The 12,398-nt window shown below is 38.2% G+C and overlaps 1 protein-coding gene across 7 annotated transcripts in view; it reads right to left on the bottom strand.

Moving 5' to 3' along the window:
• Nucleotides 1-12,102, bottom strand: part of TRIP12 (thyroid hormone receptor interactor 12) — a 106,053-nt gene extending 93,951 nt beyond the window's left edge. For 4 of the 7 annotated variants that reach the window (XM_060151907.1, XM_060151908.1, XM_060151910.1 and 1 more), the window contains exon 1: nt 11,957-12,102. In XM_060151907.1, coding sequence (XP_060007890.1) covers nt 11,957-12,054 — 98 coding nt within the window. In that variant the 5' untranslated portion in view covers nt 12,055-12,102. The remainder of the gene's footprint in view (nt 1-11,956) is intronic. The other 3 variants (XM_060151903.1, XM_060151904.1, XM_060151906.1) reach the window with 1 other exon arrangement.
• Between the last annotated feature and the right edge of the window lie 296 nt (nt 12,103-12,398).

Below are 12,398 nucleotides of genomic sequence, written 5' to 3'. Positions count from 1 at the left end.
GGAAGCCACTTGAACTAGCTATTTCTTGCACTAAATGATTTCTTTAACCCATTTCTGCACTATTTCCAGGTCTTTCATAAGACTTCATAGATTACCAGTTCATATATTAACACTATAGGAAAAACTGCCTATGACCTGACACTACTTCCACATCATACTAACATCATTTTCCTATTTACCAAGTACCTGTGTGCCAACTCATGTTAAAGAAACCCAGGTTGCAAACAGAGCATACTATAATCAACTCTGGGTTATGGGTTTTCAACATTAACTTGAAAGCAAGTCTCAAACACGCCTCTTGCTGACTTTTAGGCAAATTGTAGTGACTGTCCCTTCTAGATACTCAAATTGTAGTGACTGTCCCTTCTAGATACTTAATTTGGTAGTTTTAAAGATCAGACTTGGTAGTCTTAAAGATTAGAAACCATCTCTAGTCCAGAGGACATCTAAAAGAGGCCAAAACCTTGTAGCAAAAAGTATTCTTATTCTAATCTTAGACAAAATGAGGAAGGTGGCTAGTTACAAGGAGCTAGTTAATTCCTTGTATTACAGTTCCTGGATTTTTTTGAAATTAGTATCTATGCCAGACATACAACTCAAATATATGTACATATTACCAAATATAAATAATTTGGTACTTAATTATATCTCCAAATTTGTTTGTGCATGTGTATACAGACATTTTTATGCTCTTATATTTTACATACAGAATTATAACATTATAGCTTTGTGTTCCAAAAATTAAATGCTTTGCTTGTAACGCTATAAAATGCATATTATAAATAAGCCCCTGATTTTCAATAATCAAAGTGGAAAGTTCACTTAAACCACTTTTAAAAAAAAACTAATGGTCTCTGTAAAATATACTAGTTTCTATTTCAGTCACAAGACAGAAGCTGAGTAAGTCTGACCAATGTTCCTATGTTCAGTTATGGAGAAATGCTAGCCCAAATAATTCTGTAATTTAGAACTCCTTATTTATCTTAAAAAGCAGTGGTTTAAAAAAAAAACAACAGTAGTGGTTCCTCCTCTGGGGAGTATCTTGAAACAGTATGTTGGGGAACAGTGGTGCTGTTGGCATTTTTAGTAGGTAAGGACTAGAGGTAGAAGATGTCATGCAATACACAGAACCATGAGACACAGTGAAAAACTGTCTCATCACCCATATATTTCGAATAGCCTTGATAATATATGAAGACCTTATGAAAAAACTTAAAATCTGGCCATGACATAGGGGAAAAACAGGTTTATAATTTCTCAGTTTAGATTTGTTTTGCATGGTTCTCTATATACTTAAATTCTGCAGGAACGCATGGGAATCCACAAAACACTGTATCTGTTTTTTGCAGCTTGACCAAGAGTCATGCATCATTTTGGAAAAGTTTATAATGAAAATGCTGCTTACAGCATTTAAGTCTGTTGTTGCAGCTGTCACATTCAATAAATTCAAATACAGATGCAAGCATCTGAATATAGTGTCATCTTCTGTCAAGTACCCGCATTTACCTACTGAAATAATGTTATTTTGTTATCAACTGTTTTCCTTTTACTTGTTTATTTTCACCTTTCTAAAATGCTTGTACATTATTATATTCATGTTTCTAAACTGTGGAGGGAGGCTTTTTATATACTTAATTCAAGATACTAAAGTAGCATCAAAATAAAGATGTTTACATTATATGATACACATTATAGACTGGGAGCACTGGATCGAATAGAGTTGAGAATTACTGTGCCAAGCTATTCAATTCATACTTGCACTTACTTGGTTTCCCAACTCAAGTATATGCAAGTCACGACAGGGCACATAAATACTGACAACACACTACACTGTGTCCCGTCCTCAAAGAGGTTAGAATTCATAAAACAAAGAGATCTACCAAGTGCTATAAAGTTCACAACAAAGGGAGAAATTACTCTTAGCGGGAAAATACAGGTTTTATAGACCCCATGGCATTTAAACCACACCCTGAAGAATGAAAAGCTGAGGAAAAAGAGCGTTCCGCTGAAAGCAGCATAGACAAGGGCAGAGAGGCAGCAAATTTTAAAACCCACCTGGCACCTGGCAGATGATATGAATTTCCCTGAGCACAGAGACACATTAGGAAACAAGGTTGGAAGGACAGGCTAGGGCTTAAATGCCTTTTGGAAAGATTTTGTTCTTAATCATAGCTTGGAATAAGAGACTAACAACAGGGTTGGAAACATGCAAAGCCAAAATTTTATATGTTCAACAATCTGGGTATACTGAGAATGGGTGAATAAACTACAATAACTTTAAGTTATTATGCAAAGAAAAAAAGGCAGAGGGACTGAAAATCAAAACCATATATATACTAATATGTATAAAATAGACAACTAATAAGAACCTGCTGTATTTTTTTAAATAAATAAAATTCATATTTAAATAAACAAACAAACAAAAACCATGGGAAAAGATGCCCACACACCCAAAGGGAATCTCACAGCTCAATTTACTTTTGCCCCCACCTTTCACAAATAAATTAGTTGGGTGAGGGATATAAACACTGAGATAATAAAAGTAAATTAGTGATTAGTGATAGATTAGTGATACGATACTATCTCATGAACTGCACTGGCTTTTATAAATACCTGGATAAAAATGTATTAAGATGACCACAGAGGACTTCCCTGGTGGCGCAGTGGTTAAGAATCCGCCTGTAAATGCAGGGGACACGGGTTCAATCCCTGATCCGGGAAGATCCCACAGGCTGTGAAGCAACTAAGCCTGTGTGCCACAACTGCTGAAGCCCGTGAGCCCTGGAGCCCACGTGCCGCAACTACTGAGGCCACGTGCTGCAACTACTGAGCCCACGTGCCACAACTACTGAGCCCACACGCCGCAACTACTGAAGCCCGCACGCTCTAGGGCCTGCATGCCACAACTACTGAGCCCATGTGCTGCAAGCACTGAAGCCCACGTGCCTAGAGCCCATGCTCCGCAACAAGAGAAGGCACTGCAATGAGAAGCCCGCACACCACAACAAAGAGTAGCCCCTGATCGCCACAACTAGAGAAAGCCCATGCGCAGCAACAAAGACCCAACGCAGCCAAAAAAAAAGAGTAAAAAATTTAAAACAAAAACCAAAGAAACCCAAAAACACATAATAATTTTAAAGGTGTGATTATGTGATAAGCTTTATACTGATTCTTTAAAGACATTATCTAGCTTAATCCTCAAATGACACCAGAGGCAGGTATATTTCCATTTTAAAGATGTAAGAATGGAGGCTTGCCCAAAATCACCCAGGCCTTGGGCAGGAAAGGTGAGACTGAGCCCAGGTATTCCAAATCCCTAAATTTGAAACACCACTGTTACATCTAGGGGCTTAGTGGTGAAAGTAAAAAGCCAGTATCTAGTTATTAAATTTTTCCCTACCCAGGCTGGTATTTCTGTTCCTGACTGTATATGTCAAAATAAATGGCTTAAGGCTTTGGAGATGCTATATGAGAAAAATAGAAGGAAAAAATCACGTTTTCCCTCCTGCTTCAAAAGCAATAGCCTTCCATATATGATACTGAAACTTCCTGTACAATTACTGAAGAAGCATTTGCATATATTTATTTTTTTAGTCACACTGATACTCCAGGAAAGCATTCTGAGACTGAGAAAGCATTTGGAAAAAGTGGTATGGAACATCAGACTCCTTCAATACTGAGGGACAGGAGAATCAGAGCAAATCGTCAGTTAAGATATGAAATAATCTATGGCAGCTGATGCCTTATAGGTTTCCAATAAGCTTATGAAGTGACTTTTGGACAAAATTTCACATTTGATGATTAAAGCAAGAAATATATAATGCAGAGAAAATTATACAATATATAAAATATTACTTTGTTGGTCCAAGAAATAATTTAACATGGATACTATTAAGAATCCAAAGCACATAACTTCTACCTAGAAAAAAGTAGCCTCTGTTCCTCTTTAGACCAAGACAACCATGCCACTGTTGAACGTAACACTGTCAATCTTGCCTCCCAGCACAAGGCCTGATGGGACAGACCAGCCTTCTGAGCATTATCAAAGCAGCCCAAAAAGTGGAAAAGCATGTGCACATGTGGTTCTTTGGGTGAAACTCAAAGTGCATAATTATGCAGTAAGATTTGCCATTACTGAAAGGAGCAAGTGACAAGTTACTGGGCCAACTCTAGTATAAATTGGTTTTTAAAGTGGTTTCAATTTAGTCCTAAGAAACAATGACGTCATTGTCACATCACACTGTCTCCCCTTAACATTCATTCTCCTCCTCCCAAAGATGAGGAAGCTTGCGCTTCCATCTGACTGAGCAAAGGTCAGGATAAAAAAAGAGACAGAAGGAACACCAAAAAAGGAATATTTAAAAAGGCAGGGCTTCCCTGGTGGCGCAGTGGTTAAGAATCCGCCTGCCAATGCAGGGGACACAGGTTCGATCCCTGGTCCGGGAAGATCCCACATGCCGTGGAGCAACTAAGCCCATGTGCCACAACTACTGAGCCTGTGCTCTAGAGCCCACGAGCCACAACTACTGAGCCCACGTGCCACAACTACTGAAGCCCACGCACCTAGAGCCCATGCTCCACAAGAGAAGTCACCGCAATGAGAAACCCGCGCACCGCAACTAAGAGTAGCCTCGCTCGCCACAACTAAAGAAAGCCCGCATGCAGCAATTAAGACCCAACGCAGCCAAAAATAAATAAATAAATAAAATTTAAAGATGAAAATTAAAAGGCACCCATACTGGTTAATGAAGTAGGAGAATGAAGAGAACAACACACAACTGCATGGCCATGTTGCCCTAAGTGGAATTTAGGGAAATAAACGGTTTGTTGCAGACATGGGAGCAAGAATAAAAATTTTAAAATGGTGTTAAACAGCCTGCGATAGCTACCAGGTGCTGTTTGCAAATATTCCATTTCTCTTCTTTCCAGACACACAGTAGGATGATACCTGCCAAACCACCTGGAAGTTATGTGCAGCCGTGTAAGTTGCTCTGGTCAAGGAACGTGAGTGGAAATGGATCACTTCTGAGGGAAGCCTTGGACAGCCAGAGAGCAAGTCAGCATATTCTCTTGCCGCCACAGCAGTGATACCTGAATACCTGAATGTGCGGACACAGAGCACAGCCTGCAGGTAACGCAGGATGGACAAGTTTCCTAGTGGTTAGATTGTTATACTAATATTTAGGAGCTGTTTGTTACTGTAGCACAATCCAGGCACCTTGTTGCATAGCCCATTTAAACCAGGCCCTATTTCAACTGGCCTTCACTCCAGTCAATGACCTTTTCACGACAATTTCAGTAAAAGAAAGTCACATATCTGTGCCTAAAAATGCCAAGGAAGTGAATCTCCTGATTTCAACACTAGTATTTGCTGAACACCTACTACTTGTGAGCAAGGTAACAAGAGACACAGAAAAATGAGAAATCAAATCCACTCTGGACGTAACTAATGATTCCACGTCTCAAGTAGAGACAAATATGGCTGACACGTACCATTTTACAACTGCTTCTTCAGCCTTCAAAGCCCCATCAATGAGGTCATCACTAGAAATGTTTCTCACTTGACTTTAATAACCACCTACATGCCCATTTCCCCTACTGAATTGGAAACTGCTTGTGACAAAGGCTATTCTACTCTAATTTTTATAATTACCGTCTAGCATGGTGCTTACTACCATGGTGTTCTACAAATGGATGAATAAAATCTTTTTTTTTTTTTTTTGTGGTACGCTGGCCTCTCACTGTTGTGGCCTCTCCCGTTGCGGAGCACAGGCTGCGGACGCGCAGGCTCAGCAGCCATGGCTCACGGGCCCAGCCGCTCCGCAGCATGTGGGATCTTCCCGGACCGGGACATGAACCCATGTCCCCTGCATCGGCAGGCGGACTCTCAACCACTGCGCCACCAGGGAAGCCCCATGAATACAATCTTATACTGAGTTTGTACTGCAAGTACATCAAGGCAGGACTCTTTAGCTCTAAAGCCAAAAACAGAGGCTTTATTAAAATAAGGCACGCATACTTCCAGAATCCAAATAGTTAAATAAGCATGTCTAGAGAAAAGAGTCAATACAGCTCTGAAGAACTAAGGAATTGAAACTAGTCAGAACTTTGATCACACATAATCTCTAATATATTTGCTTTTCTCTGACTGTCCATCATCTTCCATAAGGCAGGAAACATGCAGTTGGCAACTTCAGATTCACATCTTCCCTATGCTACCAGAAAGGGAAAAGCTTTCAGTTTTTTCCTGCGTGGATCATATGACCACCTCAGTCCCATCACTGAGCTCAGAATAAATGAAGACTGCAGATTCTCCCAGTTTTGGCAAAAGGCAATGGGGAGCCAGGAGCAGAGTAAGATCACGGTGGAAAAAATTAACTACCACTCAAAATACATGGGTGAAGAACTGAGGGAAATCATTACACAAGAAGAGGGGCTAGGGCTTCCCTGGTGGCGCAGTGGTTGAGAGTCCACCTGCCGATGCAGGGGAGACGGGTTCATGCCCCGGTCCGGGAAGATCCCACATGCCATGGAGCGGCTGGGCCCGTGAGCCATGGCCGCTGAGCCTGCGCGTCTGGAGCGGGTGCTCCGCGACGGGAGAGGCCACAACAGTGAGAGGCCCGCGTACCGCAAAAAAAAAAAAAAAAAAAAAAAAAAAAAAGAAGAGGGGCTAATCTCAGCTGAACAAATTAGAAGTTCAGTTCTCCTGTATCGTGGTTCAAAGGAAGATTAACAACATATGAAAACTTATTAGTACATTTACATCAAGAAGTATTCTCACTCAGATCTCACTCCTTAAACCTATTTTTCTAATGTTTAACATCTCATTACTATAGAAACACCAATAAAATGAAATCAATGCAATTTTTCCAGATCAAATTAGCAAGAAAATGCAAAATGGAGATAACACAAATAGAATGATGAGAAAAAGCACTCTTCTTCCTGACGGTGATAAGTAAATTGGAGAAAAAAATTTATGTGAAATAAGTTGACCATAAAAAACTCGCTTTGACCAAGCAATTTCACTTCTGGGAACATATCTCTTAAGAGATGCCAAAATTGCAAACATTTAATAAGCATAAGCGAAAACTTTTCCCACTGCAACCATCTAACTATCCAAAAAATGAAAATTAATAGTGGAAAATGTTGCACACTGATTCAGCAAATCATGTGACCATCTGTAAACAATTACCAAAAGAATCATAATGATAAGAGAAGATGTTTGTTAGGATACTGAGTGAAAAAAGTAGGATCCAAAAGTATTTATAGTGTAATCAGCTACATGCTAAATTGTATTTTAAAGACAGATAGGGACTTCCCTGCAGGGGGCACGGGTTCAATCACTGGTCAGGGAACTCAGATTCTCCCCCCTCCCAAAAAATAACAGATAAAGACAGATAAAAATCAAAATATTAACACAGACAATCTCGGGATGATATCTATTTTCTTTCTGTGTTTTTCTGTATTCCATCCCTTTGAAATAGTTTTTTAAGCAAAATACAAATCTATTTCTTCCTGTATAATTAATGCTGGCTTAAAAAATCCCTGCTTTGACAATGTTAACAGAAAGCTACAACCTTTAGATTTCATAAAATTTTATTACTCAGTAATAAATAATTATCAAAACTTTGCAGACAAATTTTGTACTGGGGGTGAGAAGGAGGGGTGGATTGGATTCAAGCATTTCCTCACACCATTAAAAAAACATTGACAGATTACAATAAAATGTAAAAAAGGAAGAAAAGAAACAAAGAGCTGATAGACTTGACTATCTAAATTTAAAATCTACTATAAATTAAAACAAACCAGAACAAGAATAAAACTAGCAAAATATACTTGCCCATGTCAGTAGGTTGATACCCTTCCCATAAAGCGTTCTAATAAAAGAGCAAGTATCTCCAAAATTAAAACAAAGGACACTAATAGACAACTCATAAAATAAATTAAAATGGCCAATATGTGGGGAAGATCTTCAACTCTAAAGTAACCAAAGAAATGGTAACTTTAACCAAAGGAACCCTTTTTTCCACAAACTCTGATTAAAAATGGTGTGCTGGGGCTTCCCTGGTGGCGCAGTGGTTGAGAGTCCACCTGCCGATGCAGGGGACACGGGTTCGTGCCCCGGTCCGGGAAGATCCCACATGTCGCGGAGCAGCTGGGCCCGTGAGCCACGGCCGCTGAGCCTGCGCGTCCGGAGCCTGTGCTCCGCAACGGGAGAGGCCACAACAGTGAGAGGTCCACGTACCGCAAAAAAAAAAAAAAAAAAAAAAATGGTGTGCTGTACTATGATTTGGCGAAATAGGCATTCTCACAAAGTATTAGTAGGAGTATAAATTGGTTTAATCAAAAAAGGAAAAAAGATAAAGTGGTTCAATCTTTCTGAAACACAATTTAGCATTCTGTTAAAAGTCTTCAAAATATTCATATCCTTAGGTCCTATGAACCCATTTCAGGAATTTGACTTGATAAAATCAGAATAATACTCAAATGTGATAGGCACAGCAGTAACATATTTCACAGAAAAAAACTGGGGTGGGGGGGGAGAATGGGACTAGAGGCCCTAATTTATATTATGGGCTTTCATATCAAGGAAAATCATGGAGTAGAAATACTAACCATCATTATCTTTCGGTGGATGGATTGAATTTATCTTAATTCTTTTATTTTCCTGAAGCATCCCAATTTTCTTTTCTCAACATGCTGTGTTTTTATAACAAAAACAATGTAGAAGAAACCTCCACTACAGTAGTGTCAACCAAAGTTGCTATAATATTGAATTCAATCCCACCGCTGACATTTGAGAAAAACAAGAAAAAGCACATGATACAATGAAAATGCTACTGCATGGCAAAAAGGGAGGGAGAGCCTACAAATACCTGTGCTAGAAGTGGGAAAGACTAGGTAGTATCCCTGAGAGCGAGCCCACAGACAAGCAGTGGAGGTGAGTGATTTCCTAAAGAAGAAAAGGAGAACAGAAAAGAGAGGAACAAAGCAACGATAGCCCAAAAAATTATGGAAGAAAGGAAAAGAGAAAAACAATAGAAGAGGAGGAAGATAATCTAGCTCAATTATGGACAGAGATGAAGGATAGGTGAAAAAGAATAGAGGGAATAATAAGGAGAAAATAAATATATCCCAAATATCCAACTTTCTTTTATCTTAAGGGTGAACTAAAACTTTTCTTCTTTAAAAAAAAAAAAGTAAGTGAGCTTGATTTAGGAAAAGGGCAGGAGTGGTCACAGGAAGGAAGCTACACATAGAAGACAACTTAACGCAAGTTCGGGAGGAAACAGAGTGAAGCAAAATGAATGAATTAAAAAATTCTAGGAGGGAAAAACTGCTCCTTAAATTCTAAACTGAATGAGTTAATACTCTTCAATTCTAAGTACTTCATACCCTCCTCTAAGTCCTTCTTCATCATTTGGATCAAGTGGTTTGTGCAGTAAAAACAGTTTGGCACAATGAAAGGAATCACCGACTTGCAAGTCAAGAGGTCAGGAATCAAGTCCTGACTCTACATACCAGCCACGTAAAGCTGAGCAAGCTACCACATTTAGAAAACAGGGGCTACGTACTTAGCACACAGAGTTTCTGTGAGTCTCAAATTGAAAGAATATGTATAAAAAATGGCTTAACTAAAAATACTCCACCAGTGCTGTCGTAGTAGGTGCTGTTATTTATTACCACTATTTGAATCACTGTATCACTATGAATACATTCACAAGACCAAAGCCACTATTTTTTGGAAACAAAAGCCACAATAACAGCGCTTTACTTATAGGAAAGCTAAGCAACAGAAGTTAGATTAAAAGAATAAAAATACAGTTGTAATTGCTCTCTCCCAATTAACCCCAATCCACTCACTCCCCAAAATGACTGGAGAGGTTTCTCAGAGGTTAGATAATTGTTAGCATAGCACACTCTACTGGGGCTTCAAAAATCAGTCTGGGGTTTGATGAAAAGGTCCCTTCCAGCTCTGAGACTGTATCACAAACAAAAGAATCAAGCTGTCTAAAATGGCAAAATGAAATTCAGATGTGCAAATATCTTCTAATTTGCATTCTTAGCCAAACTGATAAGACTTTTTGGCTAAAGTTCTAAATTTCTATGCCCTGATCATAATTATACTTATCCACATAAAAATAGGGAAAATCTATATATTCAAAGTTATTACTAAATTATGGTATTAACTACACACAATTGAACATGAAGACTTTAAAAGTCCTGTTTTTAAACAATTTTTAAAGACACAGGAAACAACACATATGATACTAGGTTTTAAAAAAGTGAATAGGCCCTCTTTTGTGTACTATTTTTGTGGGGAAATGTTTTTTAAAGACATGTAAAAGTTGAAATCATGAGAGCTGAAATGGGGCCACATTACTGAAAGGGAGGAGAGATTAAAGCTATAAAAACTCTAATTATACCTTGCTTTATATTCTTTGGCGTGTTTCTCCATTCGAAACACGCTTTGAAATTTTATTATTTTCCTTCACAACTGAGCATATCATAGATTGTCTTAAAGCACATGAACTTCAGGGAAACATCTGCCATTCTACAAATCTGACTGAGTTCCATCCTGATTACAACTTTTAAGCCAATGCATTTTAATAACTAGTATTAACTAGTATTATACTAGTTTATAACTAGTATTATACTAGTATAAATGTCCATTTGTTTTCCACTCATATTGTTAAATACATAATACATAAAACATTTAAATAATTTTACAACATTATCACTGACGTGTAGAAAAGATAATGGTGCTGAAACGTCACTGTGGATTTAGAAGTAATATACTGTGTGACAGTGCAAAATGTTTGTCAATCATATGCAAGGGTCTAAATATAACCTGAGGATTAATATGTACAAAACTGTAATTGTTCGAAAGGTGTGCGTAACTTAGGTGCACATGCGTGCACATGTATACACACATACATGCCTTAAAAAAAAGAGCAACTAAGGAGGAATAGGCCAGTGTTAACAGTGACTACAAGTGGACTGTGAAACTGTGATGCTTTTCTTCATACTTTTCTATATTTTCCAAATTCTGTAAAATATGTAACATTTTTATAATGGGGAGTGATTTTTCTAATCAACAGCATAAATAAAGTTAAGTGTGGCTGCTCCCAAAGAACAATCTAAATGTAAAAAAGCAAAAAAATCTACAACAGAACTCTGTACTAAGCACTGCTCTCAGTTTAACATGTTAACAATACTGAAGTTAACTAGTAACCCTATGAAACAGATACCCCCACTGTGTGGACTAAAAAATTGAGGTTTCCTGAAAGATATAACAAAGGACACATAGCTATTTAAAGGCAGAGGCAGAAATTGCACACGAAGCTGTCCTAGTCCAAAGTCCAAACGTTTAACCAATTAAATCACCTGACATGAACAAGAAGTATTGCAATATCTTCTTTACATTTGACATTTACCATTTTTTTTATAATTTAGTAGACAATATACATGGTAATATCTCAAAATGTTGCATCAGGTAATCTTATTAGAGTTTAGCCATAATCTATTATAATCTAACCATGATTAGTCCATGGACTAAAAATTAGGCTCAAGTAATTCTGAGTATTTTATGCATAAAATGACAGTTCTTAGCTAAATCAGACACGAAATCTTGCATTCAAGAGAATGTATCGATTGTTCACACTACCTCCTATACAACGACTCCAACTAAAAAGATCAGCTCAACACCACACGCTGAGAATCGATGCGCTAACACAAGTCAGACAGACTTGCCAGCCTGTCAGTGTCCATGTGTTGTCAAAAAGTAAGATGGGAAAAAACTCAAAAAGCTAGCTATCAAAACTCAAGATCTTAAAACAAAGAAGCTTCCTTTCAATAAGGTAAATAAACCAAGTCACAACATACATAAAGGAAGGGATCACAAAGGGTTGAAATTACCATTTAAATTATCATTTAATTACCATTAAATACATACCTTCCTCCTATCGAGTCGTCTTGTGGTTGGGCCCAGGCAGTGTTCCTCTGTGAACGTCGCAGTGACCCCCCTGGATTGTTATTAGGCCGGTTGGACATTGGCACCTCTCTCTTGAAGGGACATACCCTTTCTAGACACTACCATTCACTAAAAGGGGGAAAAAAAGGAGAAAAAATAAAATGTCAACTATACATAGTACAACACCAGAAACAAATGAGGGGCACCAAAGATGAAGGGGAAATGTTATGCAAACAATTTGATCGTACAGCCTTCACCAATGCTGCAGTGTCTTATTAAACTGTGAAGTCTGGCTGATTAATGTGTTATAAAGTGTCAGGAATATATCAAATTCAAGGCATGAGGTCCAGAATCCCGCACACAGAATTAACTTAGATTTCTCATGGAACGCTCAAGAAATCCCCAATTCAAAAAAACAGAGCAC

Source organism: Lagenorhynchus albirostris, chromosome 6, assembly GCF_949774975.1.
Source record: "Lagenorhynchus albirostris chromosome 6, mLagAlb1.1, whole genome shotgun sequence".
NCBI lineage: Eukaryota > Metazoa > Chordata > Mammalia > Artiodactyla > Delphinidae > Lagenorhynchus > Lagenorhynchus albirostris.
The sequence above is the reverse complement of the archived record's forward strand: the minus strand, read 5'-3'. Positions and strand labels throughout refer to the sequence as shown.